This window comes from Taudactylus pleione, unplaced genomic scaffold (assembly GCF_031769625.1).
Source record: "Taudactylus pleione unplaced genomic scaffold, aTauple2 ptg000065l, whole genome shotgun sequence".
Lineage (NCBI taxonomy): Eukaryota > Metazoa > Chordata > Amphibia > Anura > Myobatrachidae > Taudactylus > Taudactylus pleione.
This window is the reverse complement of record NW_028284467.1, coordinates 13,718,417-13,743,127: the sequence shown is the minus strand read 5'-3', so window position 1 is coordinate 13,743,127 and position 24,711 is coordinate 13,718,417. Positions and strand designations below refer to the sequence as shown.

Sequence of the window (24,711 nt, the reverse complement as noted above, 5' to 3'; positions counted from 1 at the left end):
AGGAATTTAGTAACTATGCACAAGCAATCCTCAGTTATCATACAATAGATACAAGTAAGAGCGCTTATGCATCTGTATAAGCATGATTAAGAACATGTTATTAACAGATTTGTTCAATCTAAAATATCATCTGCTATAATCTATTTTGTGATTCCCGGTGCCACTAGTGTTAACTAGATTATTAATCATGTTTTTTTTTAATTTTCCTCATATACCTAACTTCTTAGTAATTACATAAACATTGCTAATCTGTAGGTAAAGATGATTAAACATGAGGTATATATTAGTTACCAACTGATCTATGTGTCACAAAACTGTTTCGCAGATATAATTTGAAGCTAGGACAGAAAATAGATAGACATCCACTTACTTAAACAGGGACATACAGCAAAAAGATCCCATTTGCAGTCTATATATACATAATTACATAAGCATATGTACTTTCAGATACGTCACTCTTACTGATCACATTTGTTGTTGATTTTTAAAGTGGTCTGGAAGAAAAAAGACAATTAAAAAAAATGTCGTATTGTCACGCTGCGTGGTCACACTGCCCTCCTTCAGGAAGTCCTTGCCTTTAATTAACGAACATATATTTACTTATTAACATAGGGTGCTGCCTAAGAAATTCTTTGAAGAGATCAGTGCCAATATTAGCAACTTTAACATACATGGGCTAATTGTTATTGGAGGTTTTGAGGTAAGTCTTGGTTTGTGTTATAATAAAATGTAATCTGATTAAAAATGTATTTTATTAGACATTAAATACAGTATTGAACTCCAGTGTATGTGAATTGTCAGTGTAGGCTAAGTTTAGAAGACTGCTGTTATACAATAAATGTAATAGGACAACTTAGATTTTTTTATTTCTTTTTTTAATCAAGCCTCTTGCTGAAGCTGCAGCATTATACACATGCACATATAACTATAGCTCATTGCTTCACCCCTAACAGGCAGGAGACGGGCCTTCTTTTCCATTATACTGACCACACAGGGCCAATCTTATTGCTCGGCCCCAGAGACCAGATCAGGCCTTTTAGTGTATGCCCCAGGCAGTTGGATCTCTTTCAGTGTCATTAGTTCAATTAAAACATGGCCACACTCATTTCTATAGCATTAGCCAGAGTGCCCAATAATAGTGCAGCAATGTAAATAATAATATGTCAGTTTCTGAATTCTGCTGCTGATACTGTTCTGTATGGTAGGAATTATTAATGTTACATATTTTTTTTATATTGAAAAACAATATTTTAATCGTATTTATTTCTGTTTTAATAATAAATGTGTAGCATCACATGCAATATAGATTATATTACTCCTATGCAGGTATGTAATTGGAGTTCATTGAATATTGCATTGTGAGTGATTTTGGACAAAATTAATAATTGGGCAAGCCACACTGTTAACCCCTGTAATCCAACACCCCATCCACTTTTATTATTTCTTGAACAACTCGAAACATAAATGCAAAAAACGACAGTTCTGCATTAGGCACGTGTCCAATATGTCTCTACAATAAATTCAGGCACAGATTGTATATCTCTGTACATGTCCTGAGAATTTTGTGCTCACAAAAAAAAAAATTCCACTAATTCTAGTTAGACGCCATAAAGACTATTATCTAGACTCATTTTTTCTGTTGACCGCTATTCAGCAGATTTCATTCTGCACCTCGTTCCACCTGTTTATAGATGCCCATGTTATAACCGTGTGTTTCCTGCAGGCGTTCACAGGCAGCCTGGAATTGATGGAGGGACGTGCCAAGTTTGAGGAGCTGTGTATTCCCATGGTTGTAATTCCAGCCACTGTTTCTAACAATGTCCCTGGATCTGATTTCAGCATTGGTGCTGATACAGCTCTTAACACTATTACTACAGTAAGTATCTGTTTGTTTCCATCTTGCTTCATGAGTTGAAGTCCACCCTAGTGGACGTTAATAAAGTAAACCTCTAATGCTTTCAGAGGATAGGCGCAGAAGTAAAAGTCTGCTATGCAGCTGGCCATTGAAAAAAAACTGATAAACCTGCTGCATGGAGGTTTCTGAGATGGAATGTATGATCACCATGTAGGTTTCTGCTACATCCAGCCTTGGACAGGAACAGAAGATGTTTTCAGAGAGAAGTCTGATGCATTATCCTATGCAAACATTGGCCCAGTGGTTCTGAATGAGAAATCTTTAATTGACCTTTTTCCTGGATTACATAGATTGGACCCTTGATTTATACTTGCCTATTTTTTACAATGAGTTGTTTAGTTGCATTCATATTCTTTCACCTAAGAAATAATAGGGAGGGAGCAAAGTTTGGGCTGCAATTATATGGTGCATGCACAATGATGTAACAAGTTGTACTGCCCACTGTGTTGTATGTCCCAGTAATGGGCAATAGGTCTCGTGTGGCCCTCCAAGCCTTTACTTGCAGCCCCCAATCAGTTGGCTCCCGAGAATAACATAGACGTTATCTTCCAGTCAGTTTAAGGAGTTGAGTATTTTCTATGGTTAGCGAATGATACAAAATTAGTTTGAGCTCCTTTACATAGACCCTAAGATACTTAGGGCTTGGTTCAGCAGGGATTGCAATGGTGATTATGCACGTAATCGTGCGATTGTTGCGCTCTGCGCACGCATATGCATCGCTGTGCGCGAACCAGCCACTGCAATCGGGCTTGCAGTCGCAGAGACTATGCAGACCCATCGCTGAGTGATTGACAGGAAGTGCCGTTTGTTGGAGGTGACGGGGGGGTGGTTGGCGAAAAGCAGGCGTGCCAGTTCGTTTGAACGTCGTTGCAGGGGCGTGCATAAACTATCTACTGTGATGCCATACGCAGCTTGGCCTTTCACAACGTGCGATGAAGTTAGCAAGGTCTGACCTTGCGCAAGTGTGCGTGAGGCTCTGATGTTACTTGATGTTATCGATCGTTAAACATTATGGATGTGTGTAAGGTAAGGTGGGCATCCTTATGTAGTTCTGCGACAGCACAGCGATCGCAATGGATTAGCATATCATTGCAGTGAGACTGCGTGCGTAAACGAAGCCGCGATCGCAGTTGCGATCCTTACTGAATCAGGCCCTCAGAGCATATATATTTCTTGCATGGAATTTATATGACTATTCCTATGTATTATTATTATTATTGTTATTATTTACATGGTGTCAACAAGTGACTGAAGAACCATACTGGGAAAATTACAAAAATACACTCATTCAGTTGAATATAATAAGGCTAAATGAGACCGTTCATTTGGAAAAATCAAACCATGAAATATAAAGACAACTAAAAGAGTTACAGCTAAGATAGTGACAGTTATTAAATGTCATTGAATGACCCAGTGCCCAGGACAGGATGGACAGAAAGGATCAATGTCACTGACTGTGTGTGGGAACGCACTGGAGACTAGGATAGTACAGGGTAACAACCAAGACGGTGGAGGGCCCTGCTCGTGTGAGCTTACAGTCTTATGTATTTTAGTTGTGAACATTACATTTATAGAAACCTTTTCTGTAAGATAAATGTATTTCTTTTTCTCCTATTTCTTTGGGGGACACAGGGAACTCTATAGAATAGATAGTGGTGAGTGAAGCCTGGCACTTTAAATCTTTTTAGATTTTGTCATGGATCCTCCCACTCTATAGCCCACCTGACTCAGTTTTGTTCAAGTGCCCGGTGTCCCTTTTTCAAGCAACTGCTGTAGCCTGTCAGTTCTTATTTTTGATGCTGAGGGCAGACTATGGGCTACGATAGTCTACCTACAACGTGAGTGCCTCCAGTGGGACCTGCCACGACTGTCACAGGTCTGTGTCCTGGTATCCTCAGCACAGCTGCACCGTGCACCTGAATGCTTACCATAGCGGGTAAGTAGGGTCTGTCCATAGGTGGTGGTGGACAAATTGGCATGACGTTAATCCAGGTGGCCCCCTTCCTTGCGCCATTTCACAGACATCTATGTTACGGAGGGTAGGGGAAGATGGCTGAGCTTAGTGCCGTCTGCATTTTGACAGTCCCCACTATTGACTGCCACTGGCGTTTCTAGCCTGCAGTGTGCAGCAGCCTTGTGGACTGGCCCGAGGGGTGTTCCAATTCTGGACACCCTTCCTTCGGCACACATCTGCCTGCAGTTTGTCTGCGAAGGAGACTCATGCCACAAACATTCTCTGCAGGGGCAGCAGTTCAACACAGCGTATGTTATCTCTCTATCCATTCCCGGTTGGAGAACTGGATCAAATTGAGAAACTCCACTGCTGGTAGACCGCTCATCGCCAGATTGTCCAAGAAGACGACCAATTTGGTTCCAGGGTTGTCTTCTCTTCGTGATAGCTTTGATAGTAAACTGTAGTCCACTTTGAAGAAAATCTATGCGGTGACTGTGGCTCTAGTCGCCCTATCCAGGGGGTAAAGTTACTAAAGTGAGAGTTTTTAGAAGTGAGTTTTAGAAGAGATGTTGCCCATAGCAACCAATCAGATTCTAGCTATTATCTTCTAGAAGGTGCTAGTTAAATGTTAAGTAGAATCTGATTGGTTGCTATGGGCAACATCTCTTCTAAAACTCACTTCTCAAAACTCTCACTTTAGTAAATTTACCCCCTGGTCTATGCTTGGGTTAACAAGGTGATAGAAAAATGGGCGGAACTACTTGGAGATGGACTCCAATCCTGAACTCCTCTACTCTCTTGCTTCCATTGGAGAAGCACATCTAGGAATCTGCCTCTTATTTTTGTGAGGTGGCGATGGACGCAAGTTTGGTCTGTTCTATGGTCTTTGCTTTGGCAGTTGCTGCTCGCCAATTCAGGTCTTGGCAGTCCGATGTGGAATGTGAGCGATCCTTGGCCGATTTGTCATTTGATACTGATGTACTTTTCAGAACAGAAGTGGACAAAATCATCGCCCTGGCCATGGGAGAAATGGCTCCTTTCTTATTTCTTCAGCTTCCAAGTCAAAGATTCCGTTGGGACCTTCATTTCAGTGCTTCCAGCACTCCGGTAAATTGTGTTTAGGCAGTTCCAGAGGACAGTCCTCTTCTTACAGGGGAGGCATTAATCCTGGTTTGGATACGGACCTGAAGCCCGTCCTTCAGGTAAACCCCCTGCATGATGGATTGCCCCCAAACATAGGATATCCTATGGTGAGTGCCCACCTTCTTTGCTTTTTGGGATGCCTGTATATGGATATCCTGCAATGCTTGGGTGAGAGGCGTCCTCGTTGTGGGTTACAAGGTAGACCTTTGGGTCTTCCTCTTTAGAGGTTCTTTCCATCAGGTTTCTGCCATCTTGTCAAAAGGATCTTGTTTACAGAGGGCTCTACAGTCTCTTGTCTCCATGGGTGTAGTAATCCTGGTACCTACACACCAACAGTAACAGGGTTTTTAGTGAAATTTCTTTGTGGTCTCAAATTCGGACAGCTCTGTAAGACCAGTTCTTAATCTAAAGTCCCTGAATGCTCATTTACATATTCAGAAGTTCAAGATGGAGTCTTTCCGCTCAGTGATTCTCGGGTTGGAGGAAGGGGGGGGGGAGTTCCTGGTGTCCATGGACATCAGGGAAGCTTATCTCCACAATCCTATTTGGGAGCCTCACCAATCCCTCCTGCAGTTTGTGATTCAAGATACTTATTACCAGTTCAAGGCTTTACCCTTTGGCCTCTCAACAGCACCTCTGCTCTTTACTAAGGTGATGGCGGTCAGGGTGGCACACCTCCAATCGCTGGGTATCACCATTGTTCCATATCTGGTTGACCTTCTCATCAAGGCCCCTTCCTCAGAGAATCTTCAGTCTCGTGTTCAGCTAACACATTAGGGTGTATTTACTACTAAAACGTGGGTTTTTAGAAGGAAGATGTTGCCCATAGCAACCAATTATGTTCTTCTTAACATTTGTCTAGCACCTCCTGGAAGATAATAGATAGAATCTGATTGGTTGCTATGGGCAACTTTCGTAAATACACCCCATTGGGTCTTGAACTCGCAAGGATGAATTATCAATTTCAAGAAATCCAAATTTGTACCATCACAGCTGTTCGAAACAGGTATTTCTGCACCAGGACAAGATTGTGGCCATTTAAACCCTGATTCATCTGGTACTTCGGAAGAGTGCAGTTTCCATCCATCTTTGCATGCAACTCTTAGGAAAATTTGTGTCCTTCATTGAAGCAGTTCCGTTCGGACAACTCCGTTTCCAGGGACTTCAGTTGGATCTGTTGTACAATTGGGACAACTCATATCTCCACCTGTCCCGGATCATCCATCTCTCCCCTCAGACTCGTCTGTTACTCCTCTGGTGGCTGGATTCCAGACATCTCAGGACCTTACTAGCGTGCACTGCTAAACGCAGATTCCCGGTGGTCGGGAATCTGCGCAGACGCCTGACCCGTACTGTATAAGTGCAGTATGTGTTCTGCGTGAATGCACCTGTTTGACAGTCTGCTGCCATTGATTGGTAGTCTGCTTCCATTTGGGGGCGGCAACAGCCTCCATTTCCTGAAACAGAGGCATGTCGCCGCTGTTGGGGGGAGGGAAGGAAGAGGCCAGGATCTCCTTCGGCTGAGATTTCCTGGCTTCTTTGTAGGAACTGCGGCAGCTGGCTTGCGTGACCCCATGGGTCAGTTAGACGACTAATGTTCCCACAGATTATGCAATGCTGCATTGTACAGCTCGGATAAGTAATGCAGCAGGAGGCTTGATCTATTTATTTAATTAATTAATAAAATGACAAATTCTTAATTATACTGGATTGAAGTATATTATTATGGAACAACACCTGGTTAAAGGTAACTTAATATCTAGAAGGACAGAATTGTAAAGCTGCTTGCGTGCAGCTTTGCAGTTCCATTCATTACTGAATCAGGCCCTCAGTGCGGGTCATCCCTTCATCATTTGAGACTGAATTCTGGTTACATCAGATGCCACCAGATCTCTGGGGCTGTGGTTATTCTGTTACAGTGCCAGGGGGTCCCTACCCATCAATATTTTGGAGCTCAGGGCCATATTCCATCTTCAGGTGTTTCCCAGTAAAATGCTGTCAGACAGGCCCGGAAGCAGGTTTCGGCTTGACATTATCACCGAATTTGGCGGCTTATGTGTGAGAAGAAGTGTTTTCCTCCTTCCTCTTTTTGAATTTCCGTCTCCTGTTGTTCCTCCATGAGGCCTTTGTCGAAGGTTGTGTTTGGGTTTCCTCAAGGTGCAGGTGTCTGCCTTATCTGTGTTTCTATCTCACATCGAAAACTGTTATCCTCCTTGACATTACCTCAGCTAGCATGGTCTCGAAACTTAGTGCTCTGTCTTGTCGTTCTCCTTTTCTTGTGTTTCACAAAGCCACAACCTTCCTATTTACCAAAGGTGGTTTCTCGGTTCTGCATAAATCAGCAGATTGTGGCCCTGGTTTTCTCCAGTAAGGGTTCTTCTCTTTATGGCAGGGGTGAGGAACCTTTTTTCTGCCAAGGGCAGCTGTGTGACCATCTGAAGCGTCCTGAGGACGATCCAGGCGGCACTGCTGCATAGATTCTGGCTGCAGGGTGCCATTCTAGGCACCCTGCTAGCCAGATATGACTAGAAGAAAACAAGCTCAGAGGACCAGACCAAATGATTCCGTGGGCCTTATACGGCCCCCGGGCATGTGGTTCCAAATCCCTGCTTTAGAATGAGGCTTGTCATTCGTTGGATGTGGTCTGTACTCCTCGGACCTATGTTCATATGATGGATGACTTGTTTGTCCTATATTATTCTTGTAAGAGGGGTTGGTCGGTTTAAAATTGTATGATATCTCACTGCCTTCGTGCTGTCATTCAACAAGCTTACGTTGCTGGAATCCAGCAGGTCCAGTCCAGGGTTATGGCTTACTCAATATGGTCGGTGGGAGCCTCGTGGGCTGCGTGCCATGGGGCTTCCACGGAACAGATGTGCAGGATGGCCACCTGGTCTGCCGTGCTTACCATTTACCAAGTTCTATAGGTTTGACACCTTTGCGCCTCGAGATGCTGCTTCAGCGCATTGGCTTTTGTAAGGACTAGTTTGGGACATAACCAGAGTTTCCATGTCCCCCAAGGTAGTAGAAGAAAACAGGATTTTTGTACTTACCAGTAAAATCTCTTTCTCCAATCCCGTAGGGGACACTGGGTGCCCTCCCAGCACTGCTCTGTTTGTTGTTGTATGATACAGTTGTGTGTTGTCAGTTGTGACACTTTCTGTTGTGTCTGTTGGATGCTTTTGTCTTGGATTGATGGTTTAGGGTTCCATTTCTTCTGTCCTCTGTCTCCTCTTTGCTTGGTTAAAATTGACTAAGTCTTGTGGAGTATAGAAGGGGAGGTTTCCAGTCAAAATCATTGAAGATTTATAGTGCCAGGCTCCACTCACCACCATCTATACCCCAGAGTTCCCAGTATTCTCCACTGAATCGGATAAAAGGATTTTACTGGTAAGTACAAAAATCCTGTTTTCTCCTTCAAGTGTGAAGCAGAAATGTACATTCAGTGACATTTCAGTTGGAATATTTACTGTGCAAATTATTTTCTTGGCCGTATAAACAGATTTATCTTCTGCGTCTGTAGACATGTGACCGAATCAAGCAGTCTGCTGCTGGGACGAAGAGAAGAGTGTTCATCATTGAGACTATGGGAGGTTACTGTGGATATTTAGCTACTATGGCAGGCTTTGCTGCAGGCGCAGATGCTGCTTACGTTTATGAAGAGCCATTTTCTATACATGATTTGCAGGTAAACTTTAAAAGACCACATGGCAATTATTTACATTGTGTTTGTTTTTAAAGTGACCTCAGGATTTTGTTTTGCATTTAAAGAGCCAAATTCCAAATACTCCTTCTGCATGCAGCAGCTAAATCATTTCTACATATTTAAAAACCCAGTAGTTCATTGGGAAATAATATCTATGAGATTAAGGAAGAACTCCACCTGTTATAAAAAAAAATTAAATTTTGGAACGAAAAAAAGTAGAGAAATAAAAAAAAACATACCGTACCTTGGATACGCCATGCGCCCAATCAGCCAGGTTTTGCTCTAAAAATCCCACTCCTCAGTGGCCACATATTTGTTGACAAATTGAGCATTTAATATAAGCACAATTTTGTTTTCTTTTTATCTCAATTTTTGCTCCATCCAAAACTATTATTTTTCTTCTTTGGGAGAAGATACCCTTTAATTGCCAAATAGAATAGTTGACAGTTGCCTTTCTAGCAAACTGTCTTTTTAACGGTTGGTATAAATAAACTTATGTTTATTGTTTAAATTAATTTTACATTTACAGTACATGCATATTCAATCACATAACCTGGCTAAAAAGTCATTTTAGTTGCAACTTAATGTGATGCATGTTTAATGCTAGAAGTTATTGTCCTTTTTTGGCAGGTAAACGTTGAACATCTTACAGCAAAAATGAAGACAACAGTGAAAAGAGGATTAATTTTAAGGTATGTTATGTTTTACAGCAATATTTTATATTAAAAGAAAAGTTATTAAAATTTTAATTTCTCCTTCATCACTGGGGTATAGGCAGTGGTGGTGGAGCCTGGCACTAACAATTAATTAAGTCTGAATTGGCTTCTTCCCCTCTATACCCCAGCAGCCTAGAGAGTTCCATTTTACGAATGGCCCTGTGGGAACCGGGTCAGTCTCTATTTTTATATGGATTTTTACTTTTATTTTTTCAACTGATGCTTCCCTGTCTCTGGGAATGCAGCCTGGGCAGACATTGGGCTCCCTGCAGCGAGGGAGGTCTCCAGTGTGACCCACCACCTCCGCCAGAGGTGCCTGTCTGGGCTTCCTGGCTCCATTCAACTTTGGGTGGGGGAGCCATTACCGTGCACCAGAAACCCCCAGAGTAGCTGGCAAGTAGTGACCTACCATCCTTTCCAACGGAAGGTATGTTAGAAGTCGCAGTTGCCTCACCACCTTACTTCCTGGTTATACCGAGGAGTGTGCGCAGCGACAGGGGCTGGCTATACAACAGCAGCCTTGGCTAGCTATTGTCTCAGCATTGAGGAGACTTCAGATGACCATCCGCTGGATTCAGCTGTTTCCTTCTCAAGCATGCCCAGAGGGGACAAGGAAGTTTTCCCTGTAGTTGACCTCCCCCGAGCATGTTTTTCACATGTGAAAAAGCCCACCAAACAGCGTGCCTCTACAGAGTCCCATCATACTGCGACAGCAACTATGCAGTGCATAGGTAAAGTAGACACATTCTGACTGGTTGTGAACCGTAATCTCTGACTAAAGTTCTTGTGAAATTTCAAGGCACAGAACCACACAGACAGCACCACACAGACAGTCAGCTTGTTCAATTCCTTCACAAACTCGTTATGGAGCACAACAGACACCACTGGAGAGCCATTATCTTCTACGACTATAGGATAGAGGATAACGTTTCTGCCGTGCGGGCCATAGTTGAGGTGGACGCCAGTGTGACTGTGGCCCAGTTAGAGAAGGACATAGACATCTCAACGGAATCCATCCGCTCGATACTCCACGACAAGCTTGGTCTGAGCAATGTTTCTGCACGGCACGGAGACTTGGTGCCGAAACACGCTGGCCAAGTTTGACGGTGGTCGCTCAAACTGTGTCTGGGAGATCATCAATGACGATGAATCCTAGATCTATAGTTTCGACCCCGAAACCAAACAACAGTCGGCCCAGTGCATGCGGCCAAGCCTGTAAAATCTTCACAAGAGAACGTAGTGGAAAACAGCTGCTGACACTTACGTAGCTTTTTATATACAGCTGCAGTCGCGCACAGAACATACACATGCCGCATATCACTTTAATTAGCATAGTCTGCTTGTGCATCTTATTGCATTGCATTGTGAATAAGATGCATTTGCATCAAAAAAGACACTCTGCATTAGTAAATTCACACAGGACTAGGCACGACTAAAATGGCTGTTTATTGCAACTGCAGCAACAACAACGGTGGACACATCTGTATTTTCCTGGGCTGCTTGTTTTCATTTTCCATTGGATGGGTTCTCTATGTCCACAGCCCGGTTCTCTGCAAGTACCCTGTCTTCACCCCAGCCATGGGGCATTATCCCAGCCTTTAGTTGTATGGTTTTTCTTTCCTGCTTAGGGTCTCCCAGATGATCACAGAAGCTGATACTTATCTACTACTTCTGTAGTCCGGGCTGTGATGCATGGAGGAGGCTGGGTAAGAGTTTATGCAGATCTTTTGACTGCCCTACATGACACCCTCGGTGTTACCTAACATTGTTGCTGTTAGGGCATGAAGGGATTTTTTCAACCCACCTTCTTAGTTCCTCGACTGACAGGTGCAGTGGGTTTTTTAATGGTGTAAGCATAAGGGGTGGATCTTCTAGGATCCTCATGTCCACAGAGTCAGTAGTCTTTGGGCAGGAGGTCTTACGTGCCAACCTCATCAGATCCCAGGTTTTTGGCTTCTGCTAAAAATAGCTTCTCTAGCCCTTTGTGTTTCTAGCTTGTGTACTCCTAATTCTCCAAAATACACACCTATATGCCTGGTGTGCTGTTCTGATTAGCCTGGTACGGGACAAGATTGTCTCCCTAAGTATAGAGAGGTTCTGCGTTGTTCTTCTCTGTCCTACTCCAGGACTAGCTTCTCACAACTTCTGGTGTGTAGATGGGTCGACCAGACCTAGATAGAGTAGGGTCTACTGAACATGTTGCACAGTTTCTGTCCCTGTTTCTAATACCTTGCAGTTCTCTTCTACATGTTGACATTTTGCAATTTTCTTCTCCCTTTATTGCCTCTATCGGCCTTGTCTAGTGAGGCTTGAGGAACCCGTGATCGGCCTGGTGGTACCATTGTTGAAGGGACAGTTTGTTCCTCAGACCTCCTCAGCAGTGTTCATCACCAATCTGTGGAGTATTCCAGTATGGCCTGTAGTTAACTCGGGAGCCATGTGGCGTTCCACTATGTCACATGTCGCTTGACAGGGTGGCTCTTGGCAAGCATTGTCTACCAGTGGTATAGGCTTCCAAGACTGAGTGATCCTAACAAGGTTCACTGCTAAAACACCTGTTTTTTTTGTAGATTTTATGAGAAAAAGTGGACCTAGGTTTACTGGTGTGAGATCCTCGCCTACAAGTGCACCAGCTGGAGGATATTGTTTCTGGGTTACGACAGGGATTCCAGCTTAATGGGTGTTCTCCTCTGGTCTCTCCTTTTTGGTCCTACAGATTTAGACATTCTGGCTAGGGGAACCCCAGAGGAATAGAAGTACCACTTATGTTCCTCTGGGGATCTCCAGGGTCTTGGAATGGGAGTCGTTTGACTGCAGTTATCCTGGTCTTCAACAGCACTCTGTGTTTTTGACACTGTTTTTGTCTATTCTGGTTCCGTCTCCTGGTTCTTAGGGGCGGTCTGTTGTCCAGACTTGTTTTTCCTCTCCTTTCTCCACTGCAGCTTTGCTTTAAAGGCTTTGAGCTCTCTAGGCTGCTGGGGTATGTAAGTGGGAGGAGCCATTTCAGACTTAATTAATTCCTAAAGTGCCATTCTCCTCCACCACTGCCAATACCCCAATGTTCCAGTGTCCTCCATGGAATTGGAGAAAGATATTTTACTAGTACGTACAAAAAAAAATTGTAAGTTTTAACATTTAAATACTAAAATTGTGTATGTTTTGCTATTTTTGGACAAATTGTATGCTAATTGTGTTAATTAGCATAACAATATAAATACAATGTAATGCAATGTGTAATACAGAAGAGAACATGTAACACTACACTCAAACACATGTAGAGCACTACAGAGCTTCTACAATACCTGGGGAGTAAGAGGTAGCCATAAAATAATCAGCTTTAACATCTGCCCTGCTGCCCCTCAGAACTCTCAATGGCTAGTATGGATGAGATTATGTGAGGCCTGGTTGTCACTGCCTGGAACCAGAACCCTGTACAATCTCCCCCCCCCTACCCCCACCCACTGCATAACAGATGTGAGAGAGCCAGATATGAGGGTGGACAGATCGGGGCAGATATGCGGGAGAGAGGGACAGGTGGGGCGGGACAGATATGAGAGATTGAGTGGAGGAGAGACATAAATGGAGAGGTGGGGGAAGTAAAATAGAACAAAAACCTGCAAGTGCAGGTACAATAGCTAGCAACCCGACTAATGATGGTTCCAAAACACTTGAAATATCAGATTGAGTAATCTGAGACATCAGTCTTCAAGAACTTCTTTAAGACTTAATAATTTTACATCACAAAACCACAAACAGTTTGGCTGATAATGACAAAAAATAACGAGCCCCCGAGTCCAATAGATCATAATTAGAAATATATATGTGTGTGTGTGTGTGTGTGTGCGTGTATAGATAGATAGATAGATAGATAGATAGATATATATATATATATATATATATATATATATATAAAAATGTGGAATCGGAATGATATACCGCTGGATGGGATGCCCAATCTTCAATATCCCGACAGAGGCCGGTAAGTACCCTAACCCACCTCGTCTCCCCTCCTAACCCCCTCGGTGGTGCCTAACCTAACCTGCACCCTAACCCACCCTCCCCGCAGCTTAACCCTAACCCATCCTGGGAGGTCCCTAATCCTAACCCCCCCCATCCCTGGGCTAACGCTAGTATACTTACCTTCGTGATTCCAGCATTCGGGATGCTGACGTCGGTATCTTGTTCCCTTCGGGATCACGCCGTCAGCTTTATTTATATATATATATATATATATATATATATACATATATATATATATATATATTTCTGACAAAGGTTTAAATGACCGAAACGTTGAATTGAAGTATGAAGTGGGCTGTTGTCCTTATTTTTATAAAACCATGAGTGCCGCCAGTTCTCTATGCTGTGTGTGTGTGTATATATATATATATATATATATATATATATAATTATTTTTTACATACTTAAGGCCTGCTCACTAACTTTGCAAGCCTTTTGCTCACTTTTTTAGGTCAAAAATATCAGTACGATTTGCATGTGTGATTCATTGATTTGTTGGTTTCTTAGAAATGGGTTTGTCCAGCTGAGCATTCCTATTGGCCACCAGTGACAGAGCATGTTTTCAGTTTTCCTGTGACGTTATTTTACTGGAGAACCCCTCTGTATTGAGGATCTCTGTGATTGTAGTTTATATGAACCTCTCGGTCTCTGACCTTGACAGTTAGGGTTCCCCTAAGACGTAGGTTCTTGAAGCATTAGCTTCAGTGTGACACATTTCATTTAAGAGATAGCTGTCAGTATAATTGTACATTTTACATCTTCCTAATATGCTTAGCTGTGTGTTTACATTGGGAAATTCCAATTTTATTTCTATTATTTTAGGAATGAAAAGTGCAATGAAAACTACTCCACAGATTTTATATTTAATTTGTATTCAGAGGAAGGAAAAGGAATCTTTGACTGCAGGAAAAATGTTCTGGGCCATATGCAGCAGGTATAAATAATGTTCCCTGTGCATCTTGTCTAACGCTACATTTGCTGTAATATTGTCCTGATTCAGAGATTTACGATGTCCAAATAAATCTGGGGGGCTGCTCCAGACAGCCCCCAGACAACGAGGGTCTGTCGGTCCCATTTCCTGGACGCTCCTTTGCTGGCTTCAGCAGTGTGAGTTTCCCAGAAATCCTGAGTAACCTGAGGGCCACTCACGTGTCCAATGTTCACGCAGATGACCCGTTGGCTGTGTCTTCAGGCACAGCTGCGGATCACAGAAGCCGGCAGTCTTTTTACACAAGACGTCTCCTGCGTCCATCTCTGAATCAGACCCATAGTAAGGAACTGTATTATGCCATTAGCAACACTGCAGAGCCTTCAGGAGAAATGTATGACAAACATTGGCCATTTCTAAACTGCGGCATTGGGAAATCGCTGACATCTTCACCAGGAAATCATTGGTGATATAATTACCACAAAATCACAATCTAACTGAATTCAGCTGTACCTGATACAACCAAGACACTGTTATTCAGCCCATGTATATTTGTAAATAATTAGTTTTACCCCATAAACGCACCCAACTACAATCCTGTTTAAAGTAATATCAGATATGTGCATCACTCTAGTATCAGATATGTGCATCACTCTAGTATCAGATATGTGCATCACTCTAGTATCAGATATGTGCATCACTCTAGTATCAGATATGTGCATCACTCTAGTATCAGATATGTGCATCACTCTAGTATCAGATATGTGCATCACTCTAGTATCAGATATGTGCATCACTCTAGTATCAGATATGTGCATCCCTCTAATATCAGATGTGTGCATCACTCTAGTATCAGATGTGTGCATCACTCTAGTATCAGATGTGTGCATCACTCTAGTATCAGATGTGTGCATCACTCTAGTATCAGATGTGTGCATCACTCTAGTATCAGATGTGTGCATCACTCTAGTATCAGATGTGTGCATCACTCTAGTATCAGATGTGTGCATCACTCTAGTATCAGATGTGTGCATCACTCTAGTATCAGATGTGTGCATCACTCTAGTATCAGATACGTGCATCACTCTAGTATCAGATACGTGCATCACTCTAGTACCAGATACGTGCATCCCTCTAATATCAGATGTGTGCATCACTCTAGTATCAGATATGTGCATCACTCTAGTATCAGATATGTGCATCACTCTAGTATCAGATATGTGCATCACTCTAGTATCAGATATGTGCATCACTCTAGTATCAGATATGTGCATCACTCTAGTATCAGATATGTGCATCACTCTAGTATCAGATATGTGCATCACTCTAGTATCAGATATGTGCATCCCTCTAATATCAGATGTGTGCATCACTCTAGTATCAGATGTGTGCATCACTCTAGTATCAGATGTGTGCATCACTCTAGTATCAGATGTGTGCATCACTCTAGTATCAGATGTGTGCATCACTCTAGTATCAGATGTGTGCATCACTCTAGTATCAGATGTGTGCATCACTCTAGTATCAGATGTGTGCATCACTCTAGTATCAGATGTGTGCATCACTCTAGTATCAGATACGTGCATCACTCTAGTACCAGATACGTGCATCCCTCTAATATCAGATGTGTGCATCACTCTAGTATCAGATATGTGCATCACTCTAGTATCAGATATGTGCATCACTCTAGTATCAGATATGTGCATCACTCTAGTATCAGATATGTGCATCACTCTAGTATCAGATGTGTGCATCACTCTAGTATCAGATGTGTGCAACACTCTAGTATCAGATGTGTGCATCACTCTAGTATCAGATGTGTGCATCACTCTAGTATCAGATGTGTGCATCACTCTAGTATCAGATGTGTGCATCACTCTAGTATCAGATGTGTGCTTCACTCTAGTATCAGACGTGTGCTTCACTCTAGTATCAGACGTGTGCTTCACTCTAGTATCAGACGTGTGCTTCACTCTAGTATCAGACGTGTGCATCACTCTAGTATCAGACGTGTGCATCACTCTAGTATCAGATGTGTGCATCTAGTAAACGGATCAACCCGGGTCCAGTGACTCAGGGATCTGACCTGGCTAGCTTGCAGGGTTGAGCGTGGGTCGCTCCCGTGTCACCCTGCAGTAACGATGACCCGTGTCGCGCCGCATGCAGCCCGATTTCAGTGGCGCTTGGAGAATACATCATCTCGAAGCAACCACTGTCGGGCCAAACAGAACGGAGCAGCGTACCCCACCTGCCCTCCTTGCCTCCGGACCGCTGCGGAGAGAGGTAAGAGGGTCGCGGAGGGGGAGGAAGCGCTGCTCATCTGCATCGGAGAGCCGGGTCTGTGATGATCCGTCAACGGCCTGGGTCAGCGCCGCGGTGTAAAAAAGGGTCTGATCCGGGTTGGAAATGTGTTCAAATTCCCAGGTCAAACCTGGGACTTTGGTATAAAAGCGGTATAGGTGTGTATACACAAGGTTGTTTGTGTATAATCTTGCTAAATTGTTAGATCGTTTGGTGACTCTGCCGATCTGTCATTCAAGTGTGTACCCCAGAGACAGAGTAGTTGCAAGTTCTCTATCCTATATTTGGTGATGTCATTTTCACCATGGAATAATGTAATGACCAGAGGTGAGCCTGTCCATCTAATATAATATGTTGATTACTTGGCCAAGGTATAATAACTCATGATGATTCTAGTCAGAGATATAACATTTTCTGTACAAATAACAGATTCAGATTTTATTGAATAATAAAGATAAAATATACTGTTTTTCATATAAGTTCTCTTTAACTGAATCTTCCACATCGTGCAGAACAATTCTGAAAATGTTAGATTACAAAACTACTAGGAGGGCATTTATTGGCACCATATTTGCATACAACTCTGCAATGATGACACTCAAAGGATGCATGAAGTGTTGAGATAAATGGGGCACTGTGCTGTTATAATAGCTTCCACAGGGACTTTAGGTTTCCAAGAATAAGGCATAACTCTCGCAAGACTCCAATACAGATAAACTCGAAGCAGACGAAATCATTTTGCAGGGACAGAAATGGTAATCGGCACAACCTCCTGTAACTGTCTGTTTTCCTTGTTTCAGGGAGGTACACCAACACCTTTTGATAGGAACTTTGGTACAAAAATGGGGGCTAAAGCTGTACTGTGGATGACCACAAAAATAAAGGAATGTTCTAGACATGGTAAGTGTGTCATAGCAATGCATGTTGCCTAAGTGATGCCGCCTCCAGAATGAGGTCTGATGACATGTTGTCCTGTGTTGCAGGTCGTATATTTGCGAATACAGCAGATTCCGCCTGTTTACTTGGAATGCGCAAAAGAAGCCTCGTTTTCCAGCCACTGGTGGATCTTAAAAAGGAAACTGATTTTGAGTACGTTTTTACGCACTTGTAGCATCACAAACGGATATGTATTGTTTGTTACAATTAACAATTTGTATGTTTGCACTTTGTAATATAAAGAAGCTCATTTAATACCACATTTTATATGCACCTCCTTGAAAGAAGGGTTATACCATTGCTTTGCTGGAAGTGGGACTTCCAATATCTATCTATGGCATCCTGCTTGCCTCCATCCACTCCCCACACCGCTCACCCTGTACCAATAGACTATACTAACCTCTCTGCCGACACTGCAGAAATCACCAGTAAAATGGCTTTGCCCCTATTTTCCCAGAATTATGTACATGCGCAGCAGACTTTGGTGCAGTGCCAGAATCTCTTCCATGCACGAGTCAGTGCCAGAGGGTGGGGCCCGCACGGAGACTGCAAACAGGCCCCCTCCTCTCGTAAACACCGCCTGGATATAAGATATGCAAATTGTATTTTACCAATGTTGTTTCTCTACCTTTATTTCTAGACATCGCCTACCAGTACAGCAGTGGTGGGTGAAACTTCGTCCTATCCTCAAGATTCTGGCAAAATACAACATCAGCCTGGACACTTCGGAATCTGCACATTTGGAACACATCACCAGGAAGAAATCTGTGGAATCCAATATCTGAGCTTGGAGGAAGGTGCAAAAGGCACTAAGGGCCTTTCAGTATTATAGTCCGGCATTGAAGTGTACATGTTGCCTGTACACAGTGGAGGCAGACATTTTATTACCTAAAATAATATTTAAACTATGTAGCCTGTTAGTTTACCAGACACAAGTTCCATCACTGAGGCATGAGGCACATCACGAGGCGCATCACTGATGTGCCTAGATCCTATTGCATTGCTAGGCTGGTGCCTCCGTGTGTAGGCGACGGGTATGTTTTAATTCTGTGTCCTGCGTATTTAAAGTTACAGTCTTACCATTTATAGTATTTTGCTCCGCATGCTAAAGCTTCTTATTGTGTAGAGTGGGGAGTACAAAATTAAGACCCTAAAACACACAACACTGAATATTTATTGTATGGCAATGTATAGGAATAATCAGCAGCACAATGGATCACTGCTTCTTCTGGGTGTGATCCGCAATTCGTGCAGCATCGGGTCTTCCAGGCAACAAGTCTAAAAACCATTGATTAGACATATTTTAGTTTCCACTTTGTTTGTTACATGAAATACACATCATTCAAGCAAACAAAAGTTCTAGCTCTTACCAAACCCAAACGATCATTTCGTTGCACCTTGCAATAGCACATCTATTTCAATAACAGCTTGTGATAATAAAGGTTGAACCCATGCCGCTCATTCACCATAATATCTGATGATGTTTTCACTGATAATATATAAGATATTATAGTAGCAGTGTGTTCCAAGTAACCTTATTAACAACTCTTGTAGTAGGTGTTATTGATGTAAAGAGAAAATATATTGGTAAGTTAATAAGTTCATATTTATTATTAAACATTAGGACAAACACGCAGTTTCTGTTCATTTTGACTACATATTTCTCATTATAGGAATAAAAAAAGTTGCACTGACGTTTGGGTAAGCTAAAGACTTTGTCTACAGTTGTCACATAATCTTTATAAGATATAGGTGTCAGAATTCATCCTTGACTATTTAAATTCAAGAATCCCAGGGCCAAAAGTTTACAGAACGTTTTGTGTTTGCGCAAAGTTTCCACCCATTTTTTCTCTCTTTACTAAAGCCAAAAGGGAAATATCAGCAAACATTTGTTTAAATGGTGGCACAAGAGTTACTAGAATTCTGTAATGCTGAAAAGAGATTTGTGGTTCAGCCTGTGTAACAGCTCCTGCTCAGGCATAAGTAGCTGTTTCCCTGCATCGCCAGTCCTAATCCTGTTACTGGTATTAGCCAGGTTTCTGGGATGTCCGATTAGGGGGATTCAGTGTGCAGAAATCTTTCTATTACAGTTCATTCACATTTCTAGTTTAATTTGTAGGTTAATCCATTAAGAACACTTGGAAAATAATACAAACTAATTATTATTATTTACTAGCTGGGATACACAGCGTTTCCCGGGTTGAAGACTGGACCTTGAAGTACACCTGCAGCCTTCATTTTTTACATTGTCCTCACAATAACTATGCAAATTAGGAGTAAATGACAGTGCAGGCAGGTGTATTCTCATACCGTTTGGAATGGGGTGTATCAGGAGCAGACTGACTTACAGAACAGAGATCAGTACAGCTTCCAAAATCAGGTTTCAGAAATCTCTGCAGAACAGAGGGGGTGATTCAGCTGCGGACGGATATGCTGCTGCAGCTGCTAACATGTTAGAAGCTGCGATAGCTGTAATATGGTAATGCAGCAGGAGGCTTTACGCCTCCTGCATGCATTACTGATCCTAGCTGCGTCCAAGGACGCAGCATCAGTTTGTCTCCGATCCCTTCAGCCGGCTAAGTGACCATAGGGTCACGCAAGCTGGCCGCCACAGATGAGTAAAAGAGGCCAGGGAATCTCCATCAGCTGACCTGGCCTCTCCAGTCCCTGCCAACGGGCAGAAATGGCAGCAGACTGTCAATTACTGACAGTCTGCTGCCGGACTGCGTGCAGGATCGCAGACCCATACTGCACTTGCACAGTACGGGTCAGGCGCATGCACAGAATCCCGATAATCGTGAATCTGCGAGATCCCTGTCACTGCATCCGTAGCAGAATCACTCCCTGAAATCACTCTGCAGACCAACATTGAAGACCATGTCTAGCAGGGCTGCCATCAGGGGAGAAATGCCGGGGCTGGAGTCCCATTCCCGGACAGAAGGGGGCCCGTGTGGCTGCGATCAATCTCCCCTGCTGTTAATAATCTTCTAATGCTAAGCTTTCCCAGGAGCAAAGATTTTGGATTGATTATGCTGTCTGCCACAGTCTGAATGTATTGTGGGCCTGATTCAGAGCCGGACGCTCTGACCAGAGCGCTCGCTCTGAATCAGGGCCCTCCTACCTAAAAATGGAGCGGCCTCCTGGCCGCTCGCACAGCTGTGGGTGACCACCAACAGCTTATGCGAGCGGCCAAAAAGATGGTCGCGATGGTCATGCGGTAGGGTCTCGTGGCCGCAAGCCCTGGAGTAATTTTGGCTCTATCAGAGCCAAAATCACTCCCACTGACATCACTAGTGATGTCAGTGGGGCTGGACCCAGACGGTAGGCGTTCCCATGGGAACGCCTCCGTCTGGCAGGCACGCCCACCAAAGGGGGCGTGCTGTCAGTCACCATCGACAGCACGCCCCTTTGGTGCGAGACCCGGAGCGACAACTTGTCGTGCGCATGCGCACTAGGGCACCATCGACCCGCTTGCGAGCAGGTCTGAAGCAGGCCTTGAGTGCTGAGCTGCTCATGAGCCTGCCAGAGTGTGGCGGTGCATGTATGAAGCCAGCCCCTCAGCCCCAGAACCTATGTAATTTAAGTGTGTCCCAGTTTTATGGCATTGTGTGTGGCCCTGATGAAGTTCAAACCTAGGCAAAAATGTAATCCTGGTCAAAATATACCACCATGCCAATTTTGGTGGAGCTAGATACAAAACTCTGGCCCTGCATGACAGACAGACACACATACACACACTTTGTCGCCTATTATATAGATTTGATTTATTAACGTGAAAATCCTTTTTGCACTTTTTTCTTCTCATGCACTGATGAATAGTAACTCCATTAAGACAGCTGGGAAATGGGAAAGGGTTTCATTTATGTGCTGCACATGATTAAAAACAATGTAATAAAGTGGCAAAATACAATTTAATGTTCATATGATTCCATGTTAAAGAAAAACTGAAAAGAAGTTCCCTGTTGTAGTTTTGACACATATTTCCTTTAATTTAATTCATGTGTTGAATATTTCTGCCATATTAGAGGAGGTGTTATGTATACAGGAAAATAACTTTGTGTCAAAAAGGCAAAACTTACATGTGTAATCTTTTAGACATGATAGGAAATATTTCATAGTATTCAAGCAACGCAAAACATAGTATTGGTGAAATTACACATCGTATCATCAAAATGAAGAAAAGTATCTGAGAAAAAATAATCTTCACCTTCTACATCATTATATTCAACATCGCTTTTGCAAATGTAATGATAGAAAAGTGAATACAGTATTACAGTATATAAAATAAATCTTATTGCTGTTTTATATCCTGCTGCAAAAGTGCCGACAGTTGGTTTTGGAAACCCGACCACTTAGTGAATATACTATATGCATGATGTGATTTTTAATGCTACTAGCTGTATTCCTTTCCCTTGGCCACAGTTGAATCTTCTGATTTAACCGTACAATACAAATTGCAGCAGTTGTCTTGTAAATCAGAAGACACAGTCCGTGTGCTGTCTATTTTTGTTAGAACACTGACTGTAATAGACTGTAGCATTAAAGACTGTAGTATGCTACAATTTGTGTTTTCTTTCATTAAAAAAAAAAAAAAAAAACAGTTATCAAAATATTATTTCATATCACATTTTAAAAAATAATTTATTTTAAGACTAAATACATGTAGTCACTTTGCTGTGATTATCTTCCTGTTTCACTTTGCCAATGGTTCCTAGTGACTTCATCGGAGGCTGCATTGTTAATGTGCGATCTTTGGGTTAACTGGTTCCTTGTTAGTTCATAAATTGCTTATGAATATATCAGGATTTTGTTTTACTAAAGGCTCATTGTGGCGACTTCACCTACAAAAACCTTTTTTTTTTTTTTTTATTTATTTTTTAATATAAATATATATATATATATATATATATATATAATTAAAAATAATTAATATGCAGGCTACGCAGTCCTGTGGGAATAGTGCCCTTTTGCAGTGGCAAACGCAGGATTTCTAGAGGGGTTTTTCCAAATGCTTGATTTTAGAGTGAGTGTGGCCGGTCCATGAAGAGGGTAGGATTGGCATTTAACCAGCTTTAATATGCGTCATACAAAGTGTATTATGTGTCATAATTCCAGCATGTACAGGAGCAGAGAGCACAGTAAGTCATTAAATGCGGCAGTATGGCCATTCTTCCTCAGCTGAATGTTTTTATTTTAGATGTGGGCACCATTCCAGGGCATGGGAGCAAGTCCGGGAGTCTGAGGGAGCAGCAGAAGAACCTAGCACTGCCCTGGACATATATGTAAATATTGGACTCTATAGCAGTACCTCCCTAACGGTGCATGTTTTCCAAAGCCCCTAATTGGTGCACAGGTGTATTTATGACTGGCTGATACTGTACATGTTAAAAGATCCACAGGAGGTGCTATTTATTTCATTTATGATACAGAGAAGAACATGCACCGCTAGTAAAATTCCATTATATTACTATTTCTATTGTGGTCATGGTGTTTGCTGGGGAGGGGGGTTTCCAGGCAGACGGAACAATTGCCCTGCGTTTGCCTATGCCGTTTTGGGTTTTTCTTGGGGTGCTTAGCTGAAAGACCTGGATATACAGTAATTGTCCTAATAAATCAAGGAAAATCCTGCACATAGTGCCAGCAGTCCTTCACAGTAATATTAACATGTTAACTATTTGCTTCCTGTATTAATCATTTTGAAGGGGACATTTGGAACCTTGATCTATAGCCTGTGGGGGAACTTCTGCACAAAAAAACGTTTTTGCACATTTAATTAGCTGCTTGATTAGTGAGCAGTGGTGTAACAGTTAAGCTGGATAGCCACTGAATGACAGGGCGACCCAAAGATGAGATATAATGATACATCACATCGCCATACACACTACACGATCCAGCGTACAACGCCGCAATATATCGTTTCATGCTGAATGTAACAACACCATGTCGGCCATGGAATTGTCCCATCTGCACAGCACAATAGATGGGATGATGGATTGAACATGCACACTATACAATCTGTACGATATATCGTTCCAATCCGTGTCAGAACGATATATCTGACGATAGATTGTATAGTGTGTACACAGTTTAACTGACAAAACCGTTCCTGTTTGAAATGAGTGCAAGCAAAATATTTCTAAGTGCATTCAACATCTCTATTCACTCGGTTGATTTAACCATTTGGTTACTGGCTAATGTTGAGAGTCCTTAATCAATAGGCTGCAGGTGCACTTTACTAACTGCCGTTGGTCAGCAAGTAAATAGGCAACCAAAATCCAGCTTAAGTGTAAGCTCTGTGTTCATAAGCTAAACTGAATATTATATAAGAATCAAAAATAAAAAATAGTTCTTCAAAAAAGACTCCTAGTAGCAGGTAGGTTAGATGTCCAGATTCTGTGCATGATAGTATGAGCAGTGCAACCTCCAGGGGAAATGTTCTGATCATACATAATTTGCATGTACAGAAGTAAAAACAATGCTTTTAAATAAATGCACGTTTACAGTTTTTAATTAGGGTTAAAGGGTATTGTAGACCAGTGAATAGAATGGTATTGTGGCGAACCAATCACAGTACATGTAACATGACATGACACCATCCATCCTTCCAAATGTTTTCCAAGTGCAGTGCATGGACAATTACTGTAAGCCCTCAGTCTGGATAAACTGTTTGAATAGAAATGTGGCAGAGACAAACAGGTGAAGGGAAATGTTAATTGCAAGAGGATTTTTTTGTTATCGCTCATCCGGGCTGATTCTAAAGGCCCCCATACATCAGAGATTGATTGCAGCAAATGTGCAATTTGCAATCGATTGTGTATAAAAATCTTTCCCTTTTTCAATCGATTGCTGCAATCAATCTCTGATGTATGGGGGCCTTTAGTAGTGATAAGCGGTTTGGATTTGGCTCGGGTCTTCCCGCCAAGTTCCAATCTCGGAGCGAGGCAAAATGTCATCTATAGTATCATGGACATATCGGCAAAGATGTCTGAACTTGGCGGGAAGATCCGAACCGCTCATCTCTAATTCTAAGCCGCTGCTGCGACCACTATAGTGTCTTCTCCCATATTCGCATCTGCGACTTTATGCTAATGC

The 24,711-nt window shown here is 42.5% G+C and overlaps 1 protein-coding gene across 3 annotated transcripts in view; it reads left to right on the top strand.

Moving 5' to 3' along the window:
- PFKM (phosphofructokinase, muscle) overlaps positions 1–22,158 on the top strand; it is a 95,063-nt gene extending 72,905 nt beyond the window's left edge. For all 3 annotated transcript variants that reach the window (XM_088465950.1, XM_088465949.1, XM_088465948.1), the window contains exons 17-24: positions 613–700; positions 1,724–1,876; positions 8,536–8,700; positions 9,349–9,410; positions 14,277–14,388; positions 17,484–17,583; positions 17,667–17,772; positions 18,260–22,158. In XM_088465950.1, the coding sequence (XP_088322076.1) occupies positions 613–700; positions 1,724–1,876; positions 8,536–8,700; positions 9,349–9,410; positions 14,277–14,388; positions 17,484–17,583; positions 17,667–17,772; positions 18,260–18,404 (931 nt within the window). In that variant the 3' untranslated portion in view covers positions 18,405–22,158. The remainder of the gene's footprint in view (positions 1–612; positions 701–1,723; positions 1,877–8,535; positions 8,701–9,348; positions 9,411–14,276; positions 14,389–17,483; positions 17,584–17,666; positions 17,773–18,259) is intronic.
- The last annotated feature ends 2,553 nt before the right edge of the window (positions 22,159–24,711 follow it).